The following is a 26242-nucleotide window of genomic DNA, read 5'->3' on the forward strand; positions in this document are numbered from 1 at the left end:
CTGCCTGCAATGCAAGAGACGCGAGTTCAACCCCTGGCTGGGGAAGATCCCCTGGCGAAGCGAATGGCTACCCACCCCGGTATTTCTTCCCTAGAGAATCCCATGGACAGAGGAGCTTAGCGGGCTCGCAAGGAGTCGGACACGCCTGAGCGACTAACACACACATTCAAGGCATATTTATTGAATAAGCCCTTGGAGTGGGGTAGACAGAAGTATGTGTAAGCTGCCACAGTTGGGCAGCTTGGTTGTGGTGCTAGAATGAGAAGCCCCAGCGGTGCGACGGCTCAAACACCGCCACTGTAGACCGGAGTTGAGTTGAATCCAACGCCGCTAAGTTAGAGCAGGAAAATGGCAGAACCCCACCCGCGAGACCGACGTTCAGCCTTAGCAGCGCTTGAGGCCTGACCGCGCAGCTGCAGAACTCGGTGGGCGGGCCTGCGCAGCCGCAGAAAGAGCTCGCGGCCTCGGGTCCGACTCGAGTCTTCATCAGTTTCCCGCCAGGCCTGATGAAGCCAGACCCGGTCCGTTCTGGTCTCCGCGCCTCTCAACGCCTTGGTGAGGCCGGGTCCGCAGCGCCGGTGTCGGGCCACTAGCCCTCTTCTCCAGAAACGCCGCCAACATGCTGCAGCCCGTGTTCACCCTGAAACTGCGCCACAAAATCAACCCCCGTATGGTGGCCGTAGGGCGCTACGACGGGACTCACCCGTGCCTGGCGGCCGCTACCCAAGCGGGCAAGGTAACCGCTCCCACCCGTTCCCACCCGCACGGGGCCCGGGCCCCCGGGGTCCCGACGACCTCCGCGGGCCGCGTCCCTGCAGTCCCGCAGCTCCTCCTCAGACCCCGCCCCCAGCCAGGGTTGCCCGGCAACGGGTCGGTAGCCTTGCCAGCTCTGGGTTCTGCGCAGAAATCCCGAATAACATAGCGGAGCGGCCCTACCGAGCAGTTAACGTGTCTTCAGGCTCTTAGACTCGGATGGTGTTGGAGTCTCTTTACAGATAGGGAGCATAGGGAAGAGAAGTCCCCTGCAGGGAAGGCCTTGGTCAGGGTTAGCAGTAATGGAGGACCCCAGATTCAAGCCCAGAGCCTCTGCCCTTCGCTGGGAACCTCCTACCATCTCAGACTGCCTCTCAGAACCAAGCAACTCTACGGCAGGGGGAAAAAAAAATTATAGATACCTCTAACTTAAATGGTTCAAATTGCTCTTTTGATCTTTATCCGTGTACATTCATGTCTCTTCCTGTAATTTATTCACTAAGTACCTATTAGGGGCTTACAGTGTACCCTGCGCTCTGCAAAGTGTGGGCGTCGCGGAGACGAAAAAGATACGGTCATTCAACATCTCACCAGACTTACTGAACACCTTCTTTGTGCCAGGTCTTGGGGATTCAGAGATAAAGCTGGAGTCCGTGTTTTCAGAAAGCTCCTGGCCCAGAAGGACAACAGACAGGGCAAATCAGGGCACTGTGTGCTGATGGAGGAATGCCCAAAAAACGTGGAATACAGTGACGCCGAGCTTAATGCCTGCTAACAGTTACAAAGCCTTATTACATTAATTATCTCAGGGTCCTTGCTAAATTGCCAGCTGCTGTAGCAGAGCACAGGTGTGGTAGATCCTGGCTTTGGTACCTACTGACTTCATGACCTTGGGCAAGGTGCTTAATAGTATCTACCACATAGAGTTGTTAAGAGGATTAAGTAAGTTGCTATGTGTCATGCTCTTGGCATATAGGCAGTGGTCACTAATTGTTAGCTGTTATTTTCTTTTTATTACTCCCACTTTACTGATTAGAAATAATGGTTTAGAGAGGTTCAAAGCAATGTTTGAGGTTGCTCAACTGGAAAGCGGTAGAAATGAGATTAGAGTGCCTGTTCTCTGACCCAGTGTGGATTTAACAAGTTGACATTTATATAATGATTTATAGTTTTCAAGACACTTCCACCTCCAATATGTTTTCTCATTTGCTCCGCTTTGGGATACATAAATTAAAAAGTAGTGATTCATTTCAATAAAGTTGTTTGATGGAGGAAAGCACTCAGCACAGAGCCAGGCACGTAATAATGTTAGGTGTAATAAGGTGAGGAGGCACTGACAAATACCAGAAGGAAATTCTTATTGGTTTTTCTGTAGGTACACAGCAGCTACATAAATGGGCTGAAAAGGTCTCATTGATGTTAGCTCAGCCCTGGGTTTATTGAGGGCTTGCTGTGTGCTGGGCACTGTTCTTAACTCTGTAGTTACAAGGTTAAAATGTGACAGACAAGTCTTACTGGTTTTATTCCCAGGTGGCGCTAGTGGTAAAGAACCCGCCGGCCAGTGCAGGAGACACAGGAGACATGGGTTTGATTCCTGGGTCAGGAAGCTCCACTGGAGAAGGAAGTGGGAAACCACTTCAGTATTCTTGCCTGGGAAATCCCATGGACAGAGGAGCCTGGCTCCTTGGTTATGGTCCATGGGGCTGCGAAGAGTTGGACACGACTGAGCGATTAACACTTCTGTCCACTCCCTTGGAGGTTACATTTGAGAGAAGGAGCTAGACAGTTAACAGATACACACAGTCTTCAGAGGGGTAATGGCTGTTTTAGACAGGGTGATCAGATAGGTTTCTGATAGGATAACTGTGGATCAGAGGTTTGAAGAAAGTGAAACAAGCCCTGCAGATAGGTGGAATTAAGTGTATCAGCAAGTACACACGGGCTTTGAGGTAGAGGGTATACTTAATGTGTTCCGGAAACACAGGAAGGCTTCTGGGACTGGAATGGAATGAGGGAAGCAGTGAGGTGGCCACTAGCTGGATCATATAGGGCCTCATAGGCCACAGCAGAGACCTTGGTTTTTGATAAAATGGGTGATTGGGATTTGGTTTATGTTTCAGATGAAGGATTACTGGCTGGTACTGCAACAGAGATGCAGGGAGGGGGAAGCAGGAGTGGAAGCAGGTTTCTCTGGAAACCCTTTCATTAGAATGTGACCTAGAGGGGGAGGCAGGGACACCTTATTCGGTCTGTTTCTGAAGACGGGGGGAAAAGGGAGAGATGGAAGTTCCTATGTTCTCTCTAATCAGACACTTTATATTCAGAATTTCAAAAACAGACCTGGGAAGTTCTGACCTGATCTTTAGACTTAAAAAAAAAAAAAAAAAAGGCACCATTTTATGATCCAAATGACACACAAAAATATAATTTCCTTTAAAAATAAACATTTCCAGTAAGGCTGAAGCCCTCCTTGACTGTGGGGGCCCATGTCTTAGAAACAGGATTTTGTCATTTTCTGTGGGACTCTGTTGTGAAGGTGGGGCTGACTTATTGGGAACTGGTCTCTGCACCTGAGCAAGGATATTTTGAAAAGGAATTTCTTGCAGGATGAACATTAGTTCATTTGGGGACATGTTTCCTCTCACCATGGAATATATATTGCAGCAGCACCCCCTCAGCTAGAACAAATGTGTAAACTACAGCCAGTTCTTTGGCTTTAAGGCACCGTGTATGTGTGTGTATGTGTGTGTGTGTGTGTGCGTGTGTGCGCGCGCGCGCACGCCTGTGTGCTCAGTCGTGTCTGACTCTTTGTGACCCCATGGACTGTAGCCCATCAGGCTTCTCTGTCCATGGAATTTTCTAGGAAGGAATACTGGAGTGGGTTGGCAGTTCCTCCTCCAGGGAATCTTCCCCACCCAGGGATCGAACTCTAGTCTCTTGGGTCTCCTGTATTGGCAGGCAGATTCTTTACCCCTGAGCCACCAGGGAAGCCCTGGATAAAGGCCCTGGGAGTGACTGAGCCTGTGGGCCAGAGGAGTCTCCTGGGCACTGATTTCTGTATGTAGAAAACAGTGGGAGGAACCAGACTCCTAGGACTCAAACCCCGTTCATCCCAATAACAATGAACATGAAGTCCACAGGTTATTTTTCTTCCAGTTCTTTTTCAGCCTATCTAATTACTAGAAGACTCTGTAAGAATTCTTTTGTTCAAGACTGTTATAAAAGGAAGTAAGATATGGCTGGAGATGAGTGGAGCCTGACACCAGGCTTGTGTCTTACTCCTGTCACTTATCGGTGGTGAGACCTTGGGGGAGGAAAGGCCTTAACCCCTCTCACCTCTTCTGTATATCCGGAGGACCACATGCAGCACTGTTTATAAAAGCATGTTGTAAAGTATGACACAAATGAGAGCGTGAACACAATATTCAGTAGCTACACACCTTTTCTATAGATTTCTCACCAATCTTTTTTTTTAAATTTATTTTTAACTGGAGGATAATTGCTTTTCAAGGTGGTTTGTTTCTGCTGTACAAAGACGTGGATCAGCCATATGTATACATATACCCCCTCCTTCTTGCACCTCCCTTCCACGCCCCTCCTCACCGCCATCCAACCCCTCTAGGTTGTCACAGAGCACTGGGTTCAGCTTGCCGAGTTACGCAGCGACTTCCCACTAGCTGTCTGTTTTACATATGGCAATGTATATGTTTCCGTGCTACTCTCTCAATTCGTCCCACCTTCTCCTTCCCCCACTGAGTTCTCTGTGTCTGCGTCTCTCTTCCTGCCCTGCAAATAGGTTCATCAGTTCCATTTTTCTAGTTTCCGTATGTACCCGTTAATAGATGATATCTGTTTTTCCCTTTCTGACTGACTTCACCCTGTATGACAGACTCTAGGTTCATCCACCTCAGTTCAAGTGACTTAAAACTCGTTCCTTTTTTATGGCCGAGTAGTATTCCATTGTGTATATGCACCACCACTTCTTTATCCAGTCATCTGTCAATGGACATCTAAGTCTAATAAGTCTTATAAAAATTATCTTTTGTTGAATAGGTTACCTTGTTTAGATAATAATTTAAAATTAATCTGCTTGGGTTTAAAACCGAGTGCCCTAATACTGAGTTCCTCTACCGAGTTAATGATTTAACTTCTCTATCCAAAGCTCTCTATTTCCTTTCTTGTTCCACACCCTCAGGCTTGAGGAGTACGAGAGAAAAGGGGAGACTGTAACCAAGCTGGACCCTCGGGGGCCTCCCTGGGACAGCTCCCCCCAACCAGCTGTGTCCTCTACTTCTTGTTGAAAAGCTTTAGTCTCCCAGGCCTCCCTTGACTCTCAGAGGGCTGGCTCAGGTGTTAATGTCTAGGAATGTGAAGGTATAGAAACAAGCTTTTAAGCTGGGAAACTGGGAACAATTGGACTATAGAGTTAACCAAACTCCCAACTCCCAGTTCCCTGAAAACTATGAAGGTCTGACACACATTCCTAAGTTGTTTTTATAGGAAGCAGACCCCTACCAGTTGAAAACTGCTGATCATGAGCATATAGACCCCAGACTGGGTTGAAACCAGAAGACAGGTGATGCTTAAAACCTCCTTTGGAAAAAAAAAAAACAAACCTCCCTTGATGCCAACCAGTCCAAGAATTGTGCGCGAGCTGCTCACATGCCCTGCGGCCCCCTGCCGCCCACACTGCCTTTAAAATTTTTGTCTCCTATCTGGCAACTTGGAGACGGTCTCAGGGTGTTAATCCGCCTTCTTCCCAGGATTCTGGCCTCTTAAATAAAGCAAAATTTCCTTTCCTACCAACACTCGTCTCTCGGGTATTGGCCTTTTGAGTGGTGAGCAACCAGACCCGCCTCGCCGGGTTACAGATTTACACCAAAGGGTTGAAATGCTCATTTAAAATTAGAAAATTTTCTCAGAGCAGCTAAGCCCATGAACCACAACTGTTGAGCCTGTGCTCTCGAGCCTGGGAGCTGCAACTGCTGAAGCCCTCAAACCCTAGTGCCTGTGCTCCGCACTGAGAGAAGCCACCACAAGGAGAAGCCTGTGCACTGCAACTAGAGAGTAGCCCCTGTTCACTGCAACTAGAGAAAAATCCTGCTCGTAGCAACAAAGACTCAGCACAGCCAAAAATAAATAAGTAAAATAAAATTAGCAAATTTTAGAACTAGATGGGGGCTTATGGGATCTCTAGTTTCTCATCCTTTTTTTTTTTCCATATTGCCTTTTATATTGCTTTTTTTTTCCAGAAAATGAAAATTTCCGTAATGAAATTTCTGTCCTGTATCTCTATGACCTAATGTCTAAGATCCTCCCCACCCCAAACCCAATTACCCATCTTGGGAGCAACATCATCCCTCTTGAGAATGCTTTTTACATATGAACCTCCTTTTACATATGAAGTGTAAACCTCCTTTTACATATGAAGCCCAGGGAAATTTAAAGATTTGTAAGGACACTCAGATGATTATATTTGTGATAGTTGAAACTGCTAGATTAATTAACTTGGAGTTAATTAATTCTGTCTACTTGTATAGACTATGAAAGCCTTCAAGAAGCTTGCTTTGTGTGACTCAGTTTAGGATTATAACACAGATTTACTACCAATCAGTTTTAAGGGTCAGGAAGTGAATTTGTTAGGCATTGGGATGAAAGATAATGAAGTGTTTATTACTGTTTTCTCTGATCTTTGTGTGCTCAATCTCATTGTAACTGATAGCAATTTCCTATAGGTTGACCAGGAAAAGGCTGGTTTGTAAGAGTGCTTGAGTCCTGCCGGTTGGTTGTATGTAAGCTGCCCTGGGAAGTGACAACTAGGTCTTGGCCATTATATCTCGGTCTTTACAAGGCTGAGAGCCACTGGATTTCCACAGTTTGAAGTGATTGAAAGCCAGCCACGCACAGAACTGTGTATGGGTGTTTTTAAGTTTTGTGGATGATTAAATCCCTTCTTGTTAACGTTGGTAATCTGTTAATAACCTGAGCCTTTTAATAAAACTATGTTAATTTTACATTTTTTTGATGTTAAGGGGATTTAATCAACTTTTTGTTTTAGGTTTTTATTCACAACCCTCATGCACGGAGCCAACATCTCGATGCACCCAGGGTCCTCCAGAGCCCCCTGGAGTCTGATGTTTCACTTCTCAACATTAACCAGACAGTCAGCTGCCTGACCGCAGGAGTACTGAACCCTGAACTTGGCTATGATGCTCTTTTAGTGGGGACACAGACCAGTCTGTTAGCTTATGATGTCTACAATAATTCAGATTTGTTCTACAGAGAGGCAAGTATACCCATTTATAACCATAAAACTCCCACTTCCCATTAATGTCCACTGGTTTTTTATTTTTTTTAAATGCTTGAAAGAGATCAGACGTTTATTTGGGTTTATTATGTGGCTGTTGTAGTGTAGTTAAAAAAAAAAAATGCATGTTTTGCCATTTACATCTCGTTGACACTTACTTATTCGGTCATGGTTGGTAATCATTTGATGACACTCCAGGTTATCTTTCAGGAGGTATTACCTGTTGATAGCTTCCCTGGTGGCTGAGAGGTAAGGACCCCACCTGCCAATGCAGGAGGTGTGGGTTTGATCCCTGGGTCGGGAAGATCCCCTGGAGAAGGACATGGCAACCAACCCCAGTATTCTTGCCTGGGAAATCCCATGGACAGAGGAGCCTGGCAGGTTACAGTCCACGGGGTTGGAAATGACTTAGCAACTGAAAAACAACAGTGTATCTGTTGATACTTTCATCTGTCAAGATTTGTCATTAAAAATTCAGCCAGCAGCCAGAAAGCCAGCAAACAGGTCTCCTGGTGGCTTTGCACTGAAGTTTAGTATAGTAGTTTCCAGGAGAAGCATTTACCATAGCCTGCCATCTACAGGCTGCTGCAACTTTAATACTCAGATAATCCATACTTATTATATAAAAATAGAAGCAAATTAAAAATAATCACCCATAATTTCTTCCTTTGGAAATAACACTTAACTCTTGATTGATTTATCCTGACTTTTTACTTAGTATTTGTGAGTGAATTCTTTTTTTTGTTTACAAAATGGGGTCATAATATATACATGTAATCTTTTACTTTTTTTCTATAATGGATTTATTAAGATATAATTCACATGCCATACAGTTTGCCTATTTAAAGCATACAGTCCAGTGGTTTTTAGTTTATTCAGAGAGTTGTGTAACCATCACCACAATCAGTTTTAGAACATTTTCATCAAACTGTGCTTATGTACTTTATTCAAGAAGTCTGAGACATTTACTAGTTCAGAATGGTGGATCTATAGGTGCTTGAAGTTTTTAGTACTTACAATTAAAAACGAGCAGTAGTAAGAGAACTAATTAGTCAGTAGTAATAGATTTCCATCTACAGTGGTTAAAATAGATGACAAAAGTTTGGGTGTCTTAAAGCCATTATGTCTGATGCTCTGAGAATCTGGCCTCTAGAACTGGGTGGTCCAGGAGAGCCTGGGGTTTTGGAGTAGGTTATCATAGCAGGTTAGTGCAAGAGACCAAGGGCCTGAGTTTATCCTGAGGCAGTGCTCATCCTTGCATAAGCCACGTTAGCCACAGACACTGTCCCTGATGGACAGCTCTGGCCTGCCTCTCAGGAGACCAGGTGGCTTCTCAGGAATGATGACAGAGGCCTTTGAGTTTCCAGATAAAAAGAAGGATGTATGTTACCTTCAGTGTGCCTTGCAGCATTGTCCTTGAGGGTTTGTCTTTTTTGTTTTTCTTCTTAGGTAGCAGATGGGGCCAATGCAATCGTGCTGGGGACGTTGGGAGACATTACCTCTCCTCTTGCAATTATTGGTGGAAATTGTGCTCTGCAGGGCTTCAATCACGAAGGAAATGATCTCTTTTGGACGGTATGAAGAACGAAATACTCTCTTTAGTACTCTTAAACATTTTTTTTAATGTTCTTTAGGTCTTGTTTGCTTATTTTTTTTAACCACTGACAGTAATGAATGATGGAAACAAAATAAAACAGGATTTGTAATTTTATACATTAAAAAAAGGCAATGAGTAATGTGGATTTTAAATTCGTGGTTTATTTCATCCTGTCTTTCATGTAGCTCCTGTGTTTGGATTAAGTGAATAGAAATGGCATAGTAATGACTTGGGTTTTATTTTTAGGTTACTGGTGATAACGTTCATTCCTTGGCCTTGTGTGACTTCGATGGTGATGGGAAGAAAGAGGTATGTGGGGGAGGAGATCCTTCTCTTGTGTGTACTTCTCAGCTGAGTACATACATTTCCCCAGGACAGTGACCATAGTGTTGAGAGAAGTGTTAGCTTCTCAGGGTTGATTTTGCTGTTCTGTTGCCTGAATGATGAACTAATTGGCGTCATTTGTCTTTCTCCTCTCTTTTGAACAGTAATTCACTTGGGTTTGTCAAATACAGAGATCAAGACCATATTTCAAAGACACCTGATGGGGGAGAGGGCAAAATAGTTGTTGGGATCACAGTCACATTCACAGTCTTATAACTTGATTCCAATGTTTTAAAATCATATTAGTACCTAGTTCTTAGTTTTGGCCAACCTTTTCAGGAATCTGGAAGTTTTAGAGATTGGCTTTTAGCTTTTTAAATTACTCTAACACTTTCTCTAGAAATTAACCTCTTGAGCAGCCAGTGAGGTACTGTGTTGGACATTGACTTACCCTCCGATTGTCTGCAGATACTGGGCTCTGGCTTTTGAAGCAGGGCTTCCACCTGTGGGCAGACAGATGCTGAGTCAGGGAGCATTTTCAGGTGCCTGGTGAAAGAACTTGTTTTGGTAGGAGGTGCCCACGTGGCAGGATCTGTAGTAACCACTGTTTCTTCACTGACCAACTCATGACCTTCTCACTGGAAGGAACCTTTCTGAGCATCCATCACCGAGAAGTTGGAATTCCTGGGTGGCTCTAGCAGCATACAAAGTATCATGCAGTTTTTTTGTTTTATTTATGGAAATTTTGCTGTCTTTACTTACTAAACTAAATATGCCTGATTTTTTTTTTTTTTTTTCCTTTCAGCTTCTTGTTGGATCTGAGGATTTTGATATCCGGGTTTTCAAAGAAGATGAGATTGTGGCAGAAATAACAGAAACAGAGGTAAGCACCACCTCAGAATTATGATAACCTTGACAGATCAGCATAGTTAAATATAGCATAAAGAGAGAGTGCTGGGACATCTCACTACCCAGTTTTACGGTAAAGACTGTGGGGATTAAACAGCAGTACGTTACAGAAAAAGAAGCCTTTAAATATCCTTTATGGATATTTAAATATCCTTTAAATATATGGAGATATATTTTGACTCAGTGCTCTCTGATGACCCAGAGGAAGAGGAGATGGGAGGGAGGCCCTAGAATTGTACTCCACTGAAAAAAAGAAAAAAGTTATATTTTGAAAACACTGATTGGACAAAAATTATGGAGCACAAAAAGGTATTTCTTTTAGTGAGCTATTATATAATAATAATAATAATGGCAACCATTTATTGTGCACCTGATACATGCCAGACACTGTTCTAAGTTATTTACATGAGCTACTCATTTAATCCAACAACAGCCCAATTATGAAGGAATTCGTAGTTCTCGTTTTACAGATGAGGGAACATGTTATGTTTCTTTGTTAAGTTACTCTCAAAAGGTCATGGCTATTAAGTGGCATGGTCAGGTCCTCCTCCTGCTTCTCATCATGTGTATTAAACGGGATTGAATATTGAATGAACTGTATCTGTGAGGGTTTTAGACTTTTTCTCTTCATTCAAATTAAGTACTTCTTAGGCACATTTCTGTTGGTAAACTTAAAAACTAGATGTCAGAGAACTTGACTAGTTTCTTTGTGATTAGAATTACTCAAGTAATTCAAACTGAAATGTTTCTGAAAGAGTTGTCTTTTTTTTAAACAGTGTCTAAAGATTGCCCTTATCCCTTATGGTTTGGTATTCTTAGGATATTTATTTGCTGCTGGTTTTCCAGGATTGGGCAAGATGGAAACCAAAAAGATAATTAGGATATTCTAAATTAAGGAAGAAGATGGAAATAAAGGAGCATTGGCTTGTGAGCCCTGTAAATGGACAGAAAAGAAAAACAACAGAAAGAACTCTTAGAGATCCAAATGGTGGTATTGGGCAGAATTATATCAACTGGTGTTTGGGAGGTTGTATCACAAAAGATTGAGGGCAGCAGCCTGAGAACTCACCTTGGGATGAGAACTCATCCTTGCTTCTCTTCGCTTACGAAAGCTATTTAGGAACATCAGGTTTCTGTTCCCCTGCCTGCAAAAGGGAGACCAAAAAGCAAAATGTGCATATTGATATATAGTGTTACCAGTGATTTTGAAGGGTTTATATGGACTTCCCTCGTGGCTCAGATGGTAAAGCGTCTGCCTACAATGCGGGAGACCCAGATTCAATCCCTGGGTCGGGAAGATCCTCTGGAGAAGGAAATGGCAACCCACTCCAGTACTCTTGCCTGGAAAATCCCATGGACGGAGGAGCGTTGTAGGCTACAGTCCATGAAGTCACAAAGAGTCGGACACGACTGAGCAACTTCACTTCACTTCTTCACTTTTACTATAGATTTTTACTTAATCTGACTCTACTTTTTTTTTTTTTTTTTCTGACTCTACTTCTTATGTACTCACACTTTTTATGGTTGTAAGCTGATAGTTGTGGGTAGAGGAAAATGAAGGGGAGAAGTGAGTGCCCAAAGCAGTGCATATCTGAAGATGTGTGTCCATATGGGGATTTTGTGTACCTGTATGTGTTTCACGTCTGCTTTTCTAGAGAGAGCGTCCTTCAGTTCAGTCACTCAGTCGTGTCCCACTCTTTGTGACCCCATGAATCGCAGCATGCCAGGCCTCCCTGTCCATCACCAACTCCCAAAGTTCACTCAAACTCATGTCCATCAAGTCGGTGATGCCATCCAGCCATCTCATCCTCTGTCATCCCCTTCTCCTCCTGCCCGCAATCCCTCCCAGCATCAGGGTCTTTTCCAATGAGTCAACGCTTCGCATGAGGTGGCCAAAGTATTGGAGTTTCAGCTTCAGCATCGTCCTTCCAATGAACACCCAGGACTGATCTCTTTTAGGATGGACTGGTTGGATCTCCTTGCAGTCCAAGGTACTCTCAAGAGTCTTCTCCAACACCACAGTTCAAGAGCATCCATTATTCGGAGCTCAGCTTTCTTCACAGTCCAACTCTCACATCCATACATGACCCCTGGAAAAACCATAGCCTTGACTAGACAAACCTTTTTTGGCAGTGTAATGTCTCTGCTTTTTAGTATGCTATCTAGGTTGATCATAACTTTCCTTCCAAGGAGTAAGCGTCTTTTAATTTCATTAGATTGTTGAAGGGGATTGCCAGCTTGAGAATTACTGACCTGTAAGTGCTGGGTTCTGCATTACCATTTCCCTTTCATTTAAATTCATAGTAAATCTTTTCCCATTTGGGGAATCACTGAGGTTTTGTTGGATTTCTGTTAATTGTCAATACTAGATGTGAGGGGAGTACATTCTGTGAAACACCTTTTTCCTAAATCCTAGAAAAGGACAGGAGAACATGAAATAACAGCGAGGAATTTGACGTGCCTGTTGATCCTCTAGTCCACAAAAGAAGAAACTAGTGACCTTATAAAGGACTAAGGGATCTAAGGCAAATTTAGGAAAATGTGGACTTTATAAGATTGTTCATTTCAGGGCTGTTTTCTTGTCCTCTGGCTTGATTTTGCTCTTAGTTCAAATGTGTTTTTGCACATCGGCAAAATTATGAACAGTTCTGCCAAAGAATGCCTTGAGCTAAATAATTCTGGAGTCCCACATGGCGCTTTGTATTCAGAGTTAAGTGAAGTGGGTGGTTTTATAGAAAAGCTGTAGGTGTAGAAGAAATTACATAACTATTCTCTACTTTATACAGTTTATTTCTTATTATCTCTTACATTAGTCAGAATTAGAAAGTAGATCTGCAGGGTCATAGATATCTTTAAACTTTGGTTTTAACTTTTAAGGATAATTTTGTTCAGTATCTAAAATTGTAGATTTTGTAAATTGTAATTGTAAATTCTCTTAAGTGTGTTAAATCCTCTTAACAGTCCTGTTAATACTCCAGTATAACATATGCAGTCTGTATATTGTTGCTGCTGCTGCTAAGTCGCTTCAGTCGTGTCCGACTCTGTGCGACCCCATAGACGGCAGCCCACCAGGCTCTGCCATCCCTGGGATTCTCCAGGCAAGAGCACTGGAGTGGGTTGCTATTTCCTTCTCCAATGCATGAAGGTGAAAAGTGAAAGTGAAGTCGCTCAGTCGTGTCCGACTCTTAGTGACCCCATGGACTGCAGCCCACCAGGCTCCTCCATCCATGGGATTTTCCAGGCAAGAGCACTGGAGTGGGGTGCCATTGTCTTCTCCCTGTATGTTGTTAGATATGTACAAATCCATGGTATTCTGGGGTTTTGCTTTTTAAAGGATTATGTTTTCTTCTAGCAAACAGTAAATTATACCTTGGAAAGATATTTAATTGTGGATTTTATAAGTCCTTTTAAAATTTAGACTGTAGGATATTATAAGTTAAGGAAATTGAAGTAATCATTAAGATATTTTGAGCTAGTATGTATAACATCAATTTTACGTAGTCCAGATCTTGTGTGCATAGTTTATTTCCTTCTTAATTCCTCGATTTTATTATTTAAAACAATAATTTGTTGAAATTTGCTACATATGCTTGATCTAAAACAGTAAACTTTGTGAGTTTAATTCTTATGATCCAAATCTGAAATAGAGGACATGGATCATAGAGAAGAACACATTCCCTGCTAGTGGATTGGAAGTGCATTTAAACATAATTTTAACACACTTGTAGCAAGGTATGCAGTTTTATAAAGTCATTTTGTACTAAACTGAGCCTTAATGAACTTTATCTTTTTCATTATTTTTTGCAGATCATCACCTCTCTTTGCCCCATGTATGGCAATCGATTTGGTTATGCCCTTTCCAATGGCACCGTTGGAGTTTATGACAAAACAGCCCGATACTGGAGAATTAAAGTTTGTATGATACAGCCTCTGATATTCAGGGATTTTATACTTATTGAGAGATTTCTATACTAATTATTGAAATTCCTTTTCAGTCCAAAAATCATGCCATGAGTATTCATGCTTTTGACCTTAATTCTGATGGAGTGTGTGAACTGATAACTGGTTGGGCCAATGGGAAGGTAAGTTTAAAGAGTAGTGTTCAAGCCTAATTTAAAGTCATAACTATCTGAGATATATGGGCTGCCTGACTCCAAACAGTGACAGGAGAATATGCACTTGTGCTTTCAAATGTAACTCCTTAACCTTCCTGGATTTTTTCTCCCTGCTAGGATTATCAACACTGCAGAGTGAGCGAGCATCCTTTCGGTTTAATAAGCCCTATTTGAGGGGAAGAGCTCCGGGAAGGTCTGAGTCCCTTCCTTGAAGGGATGGGGATCAATTTAATCAAGCTGATCACAGGCATAGGCAAGTGAAAAAAAAAAAAAGGATTTTTAGTAAGCTAGTAGTGAACTGTGTATGTAGCTCTTTTCTAGTAAATCTTCAAGTTTGACTAAAATCTTAGAATTAGTGGGAAGAGTTATCATTGTTTTCCAAGCTATAACTTCAAACTAGGATTTTTTTTTTTTTTTTGCTTCTTTCCTTTTTTAACTTCAAATCAGAAGTTTGTACAGTCTCTTGGCAAGTCAGGATTGTCTTGTTAGAAACTGCCGAAGGAGCTGCCAGATCTCCATGGATACCATTTGCCCTAGCTCTTTCATCTGTCAGCACTGATTGCCTGAAGGAGATCAGCTAGTTCTAGCTTTTCTTCTTTGATTTTTTCCTTCACTTTTGGCCAGTGTCTTGTAACCTTCCTTTGGTGTTGTGTGAAAAACAGATTCAAAAAAACTGTTACGTTGGTTCTTACTTCTCCACTTGGTTTTGTTTTTGGTATGGGTGTTGAAAATTACAAAGGATGACTGTGTAGTTGCTTATTAAAAAACTTGAAAATCCATAAAAGGGGAACCTATTCTGGGGGAATATGAATTATTATGATTGATCCAAGAATTAGAAAACTACTTGACTTAAGAAGTTATCAGAAGTAACCTTCAGATCTGACTCTGAACTTCGAAGTCTGTCTAGTTAAATGCTTTCAAAATTTTACAAAATTGCTATTACATAATCATAATTTGTATGTTCTAAGCTATATGAAAGGTAAGCAAACTATACAGTTCATTAAATAAGTGGAACAATTGGTGTCTGCACTCAACAGAAACAACATTAAAAGGAATATAGATCCACCGGGTGAACATAGGTGCAAAATTACTTAATTTAAAAGCAACTAGCCAACTAACTTTTTCTTTAGTAGGTCATTTGTTGAGTTGGAGGGTCATCTTTTGCATGGCAAAACTTTCATGTTGGATAAAGCAAAAGAATAGAGAAGCCACAGGAATACAGATTTGTAGCCCTGTTTCTTAGTTAGCAAGTTAACCCTCTTATTTGCTAAATATTGAAGAAACACAGTGCTGAAGGTCATGGAGAAGTTAGAATGAAGCAAGTTCAGTTCAGTCTGAGTTCGAGGCTTCTGTTAATGTGTGAGGATCTCTGGTCAGTACAGGCCATTCATCGCTCTACTAACTTTAGCATCCATAATTTTCAGGCTGACCTGACAATGTTATTAAGAGTATGGTATTCTCCAGCCAAGGGGTAGGAGCTGGTAGTAAGCTGTGACCTAAATTAGTGTGTTTTTCACTGCAAAATTTTGCCCAGAAGGCTGTTTATGAAAAGACAAAAATAGTGGTCACTGAGATGCTTGCTGTGTTACATTTTCTGTAACATGCCTTTTATCAGTAGTGCATGTGTTCTTGCTTAGAACAAAAGCTCATTTTAGGTGGTTATCCTTCCCTGTTGTTTTGTGAGGCATTCGTTTCTGAAGGGTCAGTGATTTATTTATCTGCCTCCTTTGGGAAGAGGAGATGTGGATGACTGTAGGGCTCTCTGCAGCATCTCAGTAGTTCTTGTGGCAAAGGGACCTTAGACAGGGCTGTTCCAGAAGGGTGGATGGTGGAAGACTGGACTTGCTTGGCATTTTTCAAACTTGAGATATAACTGGGGACTTCCCTGGTGGAACAGTGATTAAGACTCCACACTCCCAATGCCGGGGGCCCATGTTTGATCCTTGGTTGGGGAACTAGATCCCATGCTGCAGCTAAGAGTTTGATGTCACAACTAAGACACAGTGCAGCCAGATAAATAAAAACTTTAGGTGTAATATATTTTATATATTTACATATAATAAAGGTGAAATTTGTATGTAGAGCTAATATGTCTTGTATACTTCTATATGCTAGTCCCTGTTCTACCTGCCTAACACATTAACCCTTTTAGACCTTGTTACAACCCTGATGTGTAGATACAGTTATTTTCCTCATATTCTTACTGTTGATCTCCAGATGAGGAAGCCAAATCCAGAATGTTTAAGAGGTTTGCCCAAGATCCCACTGGTGGTAGTGAGTGGCAAAGCTGGAATTCGAACCTGGGCAGTTTGGACTTTCACACTGTGTTATATATTCTCTAAAAGTACTGTCTCTCAGCCAACCCACTTTTCCAAATGAAATACTAGGCCAGTATGTAAAACAGCTTTTAAGAAAAAGCAGAGCTGAGTGAGGTCCCTTGGCCCCCTGGTTATAGGTAAGTATTGAGAAGCCAGAGGGGGTCCCCTTGGAGTACTCATTAAAAAAATTTTTTTTTTTTTTTACATTTGGCTGCATTGGGCGTTAGTTGCAGCTTGAGGAGTCCTTCGCTGCTGTGTGCAGGCTCTCTAGTTGTGGCGAGAGGGCTTAGTTGCCCAGTGGCACATAGGATCTTAGTTACCCCACCAGGGATCAAACTCTTATCCCCTGCATTGGAACGTGGATTCCTAACCACTGGACCACCAGGGAAGTCCCCTCCTTGGAGCCCTCTTAAAAACTTCTAGACTAGAGCTGATTGAACTTTAAAAATTCTATGTCATTTTTAAGAACCTGTAGCAGAAGCTATTTTCAAGTTCTTGTTCTATTTTTAGGTCGATGCTCGAAATGACCGGACCGGGGAGGTCATCTTTAAGGACAGCTTTTCTTCTGCGATTGCTGGTGTGGTGGAGGGAGATTACCGGATGGATGGCTGCCAACAGTTAATCTGCTGCTCGGTGGATGGAGAAAGTAAATTGGGATAGGAGAGATCCTTGATAAGTCAGATTTCTCAGTCTGATTGGGTCAGAATCCCGGGAGATCCACCATTAAGTGTTTGTGCTGATATCCTTTCGTCCTAATAAATTCACCTGAGTTGGGGAAATGAGAACTTAGGTTTTAAGACTAGGTCATTGATGACTTAAAAGTAAGACCTGGCTGTGCCTGGGCCCTCCCTCAGTCCTGTGGGTTTTTTTTTCCCCTCCTGTCAGTCCGGGGCTACCTGCCGGGCACAGCTGAGATGAGAGGCAACCTCATGGACATCAGCCTAGAGCAGGACCTGATCCGAGAGCTGAGTCAGAAAAAACAGAACCTGTTGCTGGAGCTCCGCAACTATGAGGACAACGCCAAGGTCGGACCGGATGGGACGGGCACGCGGGAGGCTGAGAGGCTGAGAGTGACCAGGAGGATGGGTGGCTGGGAAAGGAGGAGGGTCTCCACATCTGGCGAGGCGGGGGCTCCCCCTCCCCGCTTATGGGCGGGCAGATGGCCTGGCCTTTTTGCCAGTGTCAGAATGAAGAGGGCACGTGTCCTTTAACCCAGAAATCCCACGGCCCGGGAGCTCAGCCAGAGAGAGATTTGCACGAGTGTTCAAACACACTGCGGCACTGTTTGTAGCAGGGAACAGGTGGAAGCAGCAGTAACTTTTGATCAGTCCTGGGAGGGTGGGCTAGGGAATATTAAGCAGCTCAAAAGAATGAAGTATATACACGTGGACTAATGTGGAAGGATGTCTGGTATTATTGAGTGAAGGGAAGCAAGAATAGTGTGTTTAGAGTATCTTTTGTCTTTTTCAACCACAAATAACATAAACATGGACAACTGCAGACTCTGGGTGTGGTATTGTGTGTGTGTGTGTATATTTGTGTACATGTACTTATCCAACTAGCTGGAGGGTGAGCTGGGGAGTAGGATTTTAATTTGTCCCATCAGGTATAATTGTTTGAATTTGCTAAACTAATTGAATTTCTTTAGTCATTTAAAACAAAACAATACAGAAAAGTGTAAAAGGTGGGTGGCTTCCCTGGTGGCTCAGTGGTAAGGACTCCACCTGCCTATGCAGGAGACATGGGTTTGAGCCCTCGTCCGGGAAGATCCCAGTGCCTCAGGGCACTGAAGCCTGTGCGCCACAACTACTGAGTCTGCCGTAGAGCCCGGGAGCTGCAAGGACTGAACCCGGCGCCATAGAGCCTGTGCTCTGCGACAAGAGAAGCCACTGCAGTGAGAAACCTGTGCACTGCAACTAGAGAGTAGCTCCCTCTCGCCGCAACTAGAGAAAAAAAGCCCACACAGCAACGAAGACCCAGCATAGCCAGTAAATAAATAATTTTTTTAGAATGTAAAAGGCGTGCTGGGGGACAGTGGTCCCTAACCACAGGAAGAGATGAGAGTATTTTCCTTTGGGAAAAGGCCAGTTTAGAGCGAAAGCACTGAGGTGAGTTCTCTGACGTTTAAAGACTCAGATGAATATAAGATGACAGGGGACCTGTCTTCTGAAGCCAAATAGCTGTATTATTTAAAACTGACATGAGTTCACTGTTCCGGGACTGAGTTGGAAGTGAGGGGGGTTGTGTTTTGCAGGCAGAGCTGAGCAGTTCACTGAACGAGGCTGATGGGCATCGGGGCGTGATCCCGGCCAACACCAAGCTCCACACCGCCCTCTCCGTCAACCTGGGGGGCGAGACACAGGCCGCCCATGCCGAGTTGTGCATCTCCACCTCTAATGGTAAGGCGTTACTGACACACGGCTGGTGGTCGTTGGCACCTGTGTCGTCTGGGGGCGGCTCTTGGACTGCTGTCTCCTCTCTTCCCTGCAGACACCATCATCCGAGCGGTGTTGATTTTTGCGGAGGGCATTTTTGCAGGTGAAAGCCACGTGGTGCACCCCAGTGTTCACCACCTTTCCAGCTCTGTCCGCATCCCCATCACACCTCCCAAAGACGTCCCCATGGACCTGCACTTGAAAACCTTCGTGGGTTACAGGAGCAGGTGACCCTTTGCACATCGCGGTTCATGTCCAGGCAGCACTGAGAGGAGAGTAGAATGTGTAGATTTCCCCTTTTGCCATGGATTTTCTGGGGCCAGAGAAGCCACTTAATGGCTCTTTCCACCCAGGCAAGGTTTCCCATGACTTCTTATTTCTCTAATTTGAAATCTTTCCAAAAAATAAATAAAAAGTATGTAAGTTTGAAATGGTTATTTCTGGTTTTAGTCAGATGATTTCATATTCACAGCAATCCCAAAAGTACACTTAATGGATAATTTAGTTTTGGCCACCAAGACTACAGGGGTTTAGGTTCCATTATATGACAGTCATATGTAACCTCAGCCAGTGAAGAAAAGCACTAGATTTGTGGAAGATAGAAACATTTTCACATTCCTTTTTGGGTGTTGTAAACCCTGGGTGCGTGCATATGTATACACAGACTCATGTCTCTAAATCCCAAACCCCATTACTGTGGGACTTGAACCCTCAATTTTTTTTTGTTTTTTTTTGAGGTGAGGGTGGGGGGAGGAGAGTAGACAGCGTTTCTTTAGTGAAACCCTTAAGTAACAGCTGGATGACTCAGTAGTGACCTTATGTTTATGGCGGGGGGCGGGGGGGGGCGCTTTCCCTTTGAAATAACATTCAACACAAACAGTTCTCTTCTATTCCGTTGGTTGGCCATAGTACCCAGTTTCACGTGTTTGAGCTGACAAGACGGCTACCCCGATTCTCCATGTACGCGCTCACCAGCCCGGACCCTGCCAGTGAGCCTGTCAGTCACGTCAACTTGATCATCGCAGAACGGGCCCAGAGGGTGAGTGTCTGGCTTTTCTCTTTGCAACCCGTTTGCACTTTAGAATCTTTGACATTATTTCACAGAAAAGGGGAAATTACATGAGTGTGTTATTTGGTAGCAGTAAATATGACATGAAGGAGTTAGCTTGGAGTTGGATAGTTTATAACAAGTACCAAAAATTTTGCTAAAATAACTTCTTCCATTTTTTTTTTAACTTCTTCCGTTTTGAAAAAATTATTCAAAAATTTTTATCTTGGCTAATCAATTCAGAAATATTTATTTTGAATCATTAATTCAAAGTTACTTACCTAAGCAATCCTTAGTCACAGGTGAATTCCTCTCAGTTTGTAATTCCTCTTTTTGTTAGTCTTAGTGGGATTGTCCAGATCTAGTGTTTTAAGAGGAGCCTGCATCAGAATGGAAAGAGAGTGGCCCTTGGAAATGGGAATATTGTGGGGGTTCAAGTGCTACCTTAACTAAGTAAATTCTTAGGGGTCTTGCGGCATTCCCCTTATTGAGGATAGTATTACCTCACAGGGGGCCCCTGAGGATCACATCATTGGCATAATAGCACTTTGTAAAGTTTAAAGGACTAGTAATACCTGTGGGTTTTAACCGTGGCTGGACTTTAGAATTCTCAGTGAGGCTTTTTAATCATGGAAATTCTCAGGCCCCTTTCTGGCCTTTGAAACTTGAAACTCTACAGGTGGCCCCTTCCAAAAGGCCTCACAAGTGGATCTTATGTGGAACTTGTATCATAAACCACTGTAAAGTATTACTATTATTTATATTAAGATTTATTCTTTTCTTACAGTGTGGATGTTATCTCTGTGTCTGTGCATGCAACCTGTATTTAAATGTATTAAAGGATGGAGTAGAATGATTTTAAGCAGGCTAGAGCCACAGAAGAGCTATCTTGTAAACAGAATTAGCATAGTACTTGAATCGTATCTACATTGCATATAAGGTTACTTCTAAGTAGGGGACTTCCCTGGTGATCCAGCGGTTAAGACTATGCTTCACTACAGGGGCTCGGGTTCAATCCGTGGTTGAGGAACTAAGATCCCGAATGCCACACAGTGCAGCCAAAAAGTAAAAACAAAAAAATGTTAAAAAACATATGTCCATATGTCTGAGTAGAAAATGCATGCTATGGAACTAGATATAATTGTGCATGTTACTTAGAACGTGTATCAGGTGGGAAAAAGGAGTGTGAATAGTGTTTTCTTGGTGGGGGAAGAGTTGTAATTTTTTTTTTTTTTTAACCAAGTAGAAAAACTAGAAAGAAGGGTAGCTCTTAATGACTGTACTTTAAAAATGGAGATTCATTTCACACTCTTCATCTTTAAGGTTGTTACGTGGCTCAGCCAGAACTTTCTGTTACCAGAGGGCACTAACATTCAGAACGCGCCATTTCAAGTGTGTTTCACATCCCTACGGAACGGCGGCCAGCTGTATATAAAGATAAAACTTAGTGGAGAGGTAATTTTTACTGTCATGGACACAGATTTCTCACGTAAACATTTAACACTCAGTGTAAAGTGAGGCGGGTGACACCAATCTCAAGGTCGTAAAACCACGTCTCAACCTAGACTGTGTTATCACCTCTGACACAGGCGTGTAACGTAGATCAGCAGTTTTTCTACCTCCCTCCCCCACTTCCCTTCACCTGTTTGTCAGCTAGTTAGGGATGGTTTAGGAATACAGAGAACACAATGTTTTCATTGTTTGAATGATTTTGTTGTTCCATTTATAAGGCAAAAGGATTCTTTTTTTTTTTTTTTGGCCTGTTGCTAGAAATAATGTTATTTCCTTGAGGGCTGGACCTTATTTTTATTTATCATTGCATATAAATTTATGTTCAATAAATGTGTTGAATATGGGGAAGTTCAGGTACTGTTCCAGCTATCCGAGGATGCTAACTTGTCTTTTTTCCTGTGGATAGATCACTATAAATACTGATGATATCGATTTGGCTGGTGATATCATCCAGTCGATGGCATCGTTTTTTGCTATTGAAGACCTTCAGGTCGAAGCCGATTTCCCTGTCTACTTTGAAGAATTACGAAAAGTGCTAGTTAAGGTGAGGGCACCTGGTGGATGAATTTGTGAGAACACGGTGTTGTAATAATGTTTGCAATATTTCTGTTAAATTAATGAAACTACAAATGTATGTATATTACATGACAGTCATGTCTTAACTTTGGAAAATTCTTAAACTAAAAATTGAGCTAGTATTAGAGAATTCATGAGTTAAAGGATTGCTTTTGTAAAAGTGAGTGGTTAGCTTGAGCACCTGCTTTCTGTGCTTGGTTTGGAAGGATACTTGAAAAATATATATATTAACATTTTCCTTTGCTAGCCTTTCATCTTACCTGTTATATCTACCTTGCATTCTGGCTTAGTGCTTTCCCAGGCGGCTCAGTGGTAAAGAATCTGCCTGTCAATACAGGAGATACGAATTTGATCCCTGGGTCAGGGAGATCCCCTGGATAAGGAAATGGCAACCCACTCCAGTATTCTTGCCTGAAAAACCTCATGGACAGAAGAGCCTGGCGGGCTGCAGTCCATTGGGTCACAAAGAGTCAGATGTGACTTAATGACTAAACAACAACAAAGAACCCAAAATCAAAAGTAAGGCTTGTGATGGGTCCCCACTTATAACATCCCCACCCTAAACCTCTAAAATGTTAGTATTTGTGTCTCTTGGGCTCACAATGCTAAGATGTGGAAGAGCTTGACACAGAATGTCATTTTGAGTATTTCACTGAGGAGGAGATGAAATGAGAGAATAGTTAAGATAGAACAAGTGAATGGCAGAAAAAACAGGGCCTCGGTATAGAGAAGATAGCTCCTTCTCAACTTATTTAGTTTCCAGGAAGCTGGTGAGGCCTTTTTAACTCCTGGTGTTCATGGTTTCCAGGTGGACGAATACCACTCCGTGCATCAGAAGCTCAGTGCTGACATGGCAGATAACTCTAATCTGATCCGCAGTTTGCTGGTCCAAGCTGAAGATGCCCGTCTGATGAGGGACATGTGAGTATGTACCATGGCCACGACAGGTGCTTTATCTCTAGGGCTCCCCCTTTTTCCCTCTCTCTGGCTTTTTCTTTTAAAGCAGAGATGTTGCTGGCTTTAGGCATTTGACTGTGCTTCCCTGGTGGCAGTTAGGCTTCCCTGGTGGCTCAGACGGTAAAGAATCTGCCTGCAAGGCGGGAGACCCAGATTCAATTCCTGGGTCGGGAAGATCCCCTGGAGAAGGGAAAGGCTACCCCCTCCAATATTCTTGCCTGGATAACTCCTGGATATCTTCCTGCCAGAGGAAACTGGCAGGCTGCAGTCCACGGGGTCGCAAAGAGTCAGACATGACTGAGCGACAAAAAAAAAAAAAAAAACTGGAGGGAAGTAACCAACAACCTCTAAATTCCTTTTTTCTTGATTTATATTTCATTTAGAAACTGTCAGATGTGCACGGTTTTTATTTTTTAAAGCCAAGTTAGTTGATATGTAACTTATACATGTAGAAAATTTACCCTTTTAGGTTTACACTTCAATAAATTTGGGGAAATTTATACAATTGTGTTGCTACTACCTCAATCAAGTACTTCTCCTAACCTCTAGTCCATGGCAGCCAATGATCGAGTTTCTCTTCCAATTGTTTTACCTTTCCCAAACTGTCACATAAATGGAATCAGACAATATAAATGGAATCCATATAAGTGGAATCAGCCTTTTGAGTCTGACTTCTTTCAGGTACCATAATGCCGTTGAGATTCATTCACATCGTTGTAAGTTATCAGTAGTCCATTCCATTTTATTGCTGAATATTCTATTGTATTGATATCCATACTTGGTCAATATCCCACCAATTAATTGAGATTTGGGTTGTTTCCAGACTTTGGTGATTGAGAATAAAGCTCCTATAAATATTTGCATACAGGTTTTTTGCAGACATGTTTCCAGTCTTCTGGGTGAAATGTGTCATAATGTGATTGCTGGGTTGTATAGTAAGTGTATATTTAGCTTGATAAGAAACTGTCAGTATTAATCTGAAGCTTGGAATATAGCATGTCACCTTGCTCACTTGTCCCCACCCCTTATATCATGGGCACGATAATTCTTGGTTCCTAAATTCAAACAAACCATGGATTAATAACCAAGGAAGGCCACTTGTCTTCCATTTATTTGGAAGAAACAGAATAGTTCATAGAATATTCTCAATTTTTTTTTTTTTTTTAATATATATTTATTTATTTATTTGACTGCATGAGGTCTTAGTTACAGAGACTTAGTTACAGCACATGGGATCTTGTTCCCTGACCAGGGTTTGAACCCGGGCCCCCTGCATTGGAAGCAGAGAGTCTTAGCCACTGAACCACCAGGGAAGTCCCCTATTCTCAATGTTTTCAAAGCAGACTTTAGAAGTTACCCTGTTTTAATGACAGTACAGCTAAAAATCTCGTTTGATCATTTATTAAATGTGTCTAGGAAGTTTGCAAGTCTTCATGTAAGCCTGCCATACTGAGGTCCAGTGATGTTAACCTTCTATTGATGTACACAGGAAAACAATGAAGAATCGCTATATGGAACTCTATGACCTTAATAAAGACTTGCTCAATGGATATAAAATTCGCTGTAACAATCACACAGAACTGTTGGGAAGCCTCAAAGCGGTAAATCAAGCCATTCAAAGAGCAGGTCGTCTGCGTGGTAAGTCCCTTTTTGTAGCACTGCATTTCGTCTTTAATTTTGGGGCGAGAAGCATTAAAGATGGTGGTAGCTTCAAGAATTCCTATCAGGGCTTGTATCTATAAAGATACCTTTCACATTCAAGTTGGTACCATTCACTTGAGTTTAACCAGCCTACTGTTTGGCTTTAGTTAGTCTGCCAACTTCAGAGGGGAAAGACTTCCAGTTCCTTTTTTTTTGTTTTTTTTTTTTAAAGACTTGTTTATTTTTGGCTATGTGTAGGGTCTTCGTTGCTGTGCTTGGGCCTTCTTCAGTTGTGGCGAGCAGGAGCCGGCAGTGGTCCTAGGGGCAAGGACTCCAGTAGTCGCAGTTCAGGGGCTCTAGAGCACAGGCTCAGGAGTTGTGGTGCACGGGTTTAGTTGTCCAAGGCATGTGAGATCTTCCCGAGCCTGCTGCATCCTCTAAAGATAAACTGAGTGACATATTCCCAAGAGGAAAGCCTTAAATACTCAAATACTCCTATTGGAATCTGCTGTTTTGGGTCAGTGCTTTGACCTCCTTTTAGAAATAATCTTTGCTAAGTGGATATAAGCTTGGATCCTTTTCTGTAAAACTGACTCTGAAGTTTCTAGGTGTACAATGGTCTCTAAGCTTGGTTTGTGATTAAAGTTCCTTATAAGGATATCTTTTTTAGGGAATGGTAAGATAAGATAAATTTGTACTATCTAGGACTTCCCTGGTGGTCCAGTGGTTGAGCATCCGCCTGCCGGTGTGGGGTACGTGGGTTCCATCCCTGGTCAGGGAAGACTGAACAGGCCGTGGAGCAACCAAGCCCGTGCACCGCCACTCCTGAGCCCGAGCGCCCCGGAGCCAGGGCTCTGCAGCAGCAGGAGCCGCTGCGACGAGAAACCCACGCCCTGCAGCTGGAGAGCCGCCCCACTCCTCACAGCTTGGAAAGCCCGAGTGCAGCAACAAGGCCCAGTGTAGCCAAAAATAAACAATTAAAAAAGATTTTTTTTTTAAATTTGTATTATCTCTAACTCTTCTCTACCCTAGTTTTATGTTGTTTCTAAAGATGGCTTCTGATTTATAATTTCGCTTTAATAATTTTTTGGCTCATGTGGATCTGATGTTTCTTCCCTGACAGTTGGCAAACCAAAGAACCAGGTGATCACTGCTTGTCGGGACGCGATTCGAAGCAACAACATCAACATGCTGTTCCGAATCATGCGGGTGGGGACAGCTTCTTCATAGGAGGGGAGAGACAGGGAACCAGGTTCCTAGAAAAGGTTTCCTTAAACTTCGAGGCTGGTTTGCTTTGGATCACATCCTGGTGAACCCAGGGTGCTGAGAGCAAAAACAACCTTGGTGAGTTGTACCAATGAAAAGACAAAGCACTGCATCTTAGAAGTGTATTCTATTTTTTAAAAATCAGTTGTAGTGTTGCTGAGTAATACTGGTTTGTATGGAGGGAAATGAACACTTTTGAAACATTAGGGCTTCAAAGTCCAGTTTTTCTGTATGTATGTAAAGTCAGTGTATAGATATATCTTTTCTTGAAATTGTAATTGAATTTGTAATTAAAAATTATCATCTCCTTTTCCATTAAAACATAAAGGTGTTGCACTTTGTGTTGACTGTAAAAATCACCACATCAGGACTGCATAGAACCATTTGTATTGTGTGGAGATAAACAAAAATTGGATATTCATTTTGTGCACCTTTTTGTAAAACCTCCCATCAATTTATTGAATATATTTATTTTTCAATTATT

General features: G+C 42.5%; 1 protein-coding gene and 1 long non-coding RNA gene across 2 annotated transcripts; one reads left to right on the top strand and one right to left on the bottom strand.

Annotated features, from left to right (window-relative positions):
- Nucleotides 1–429: 429 nt before the first annotated feature.
- On the top strand, nt 430–26242 carry BBS2 (Bardet-Biedl syndrome 2). The gene is made up of 17 exons (XM_061138536.1): nt 430–736; nt 6812–7043; nt 8514–8635; nt 8904–8966; nt 9787–9864; nt 13698–13802; nt 13886–13972; nt 16834–16969; nt 17209–17348; nt 18578–18722; nt 18814–18985; nt 19668–19797; nt 21130–21261; nt 21725–21862; nt 22703–22815; nt 24341–24489; nt 25616–26242. The coding sequence occupies exons 1-17, from the start codon at nt 620–622 to the stop codon at nt 25720–25722; spliced, it is 2166 nt and encodes a 721-aa protein (XP_060994519.1). The 5' UTR covers nt 430–619; the 3' UTR covers nt 25723–26242.
- Nucleotides 8647–21110, bottom strand: LOC133053991 (uncharacterized). Its single transcript, XR_009692362.1, has 4 exons — nt 20088–21110; nt 10960–11035; nt 9433–9484; nt 8647–9198 (listed from the first exon to the last, which is right to left on the bottom strand). It is a non-coding gene; the product is annotated as an uncharacterized LOC133053991 (long non-coding RNA).

Source organism: Dama dama, chromosome 4 (assembly GCF_033118175.1).
Source record: "Dama dama isolate Ldn47 chromosome 4, ASM3311817v1, whole genome shotgun sequence".
In the NCBI taxonomy this organism is placed as follows: Eukaryota; Metazoa; Chordata; class Mammalia; order Artiodactyla; family Cervidae; genus Dama; species Dama dama.

Bases quoted from the DNA above. Each gene is read 5' to 3' on its own strand.
- BBS2 (XM_061138536.1), top strand. From the start codon at position 620: ATGCTGCAGCCCGTGTTCACCCTGAAACTGCGCCACAAAATCAACCCC. The intron at 737-6,811 runs GTAACCGCTCCC...TTTTTGTTTTAG, and splicing joins CCGCTACCCAAGCGGGCAAG to GTTTTTATTCACAACCCTCA. The intron at 24,490-25,615 runs GTAAGTCCCTTT...CTTCCCTGACAG, and splicing joins AAGAGCAGGTCGTCTGCGTG to TTGGCAAACCAAAGAACCAG.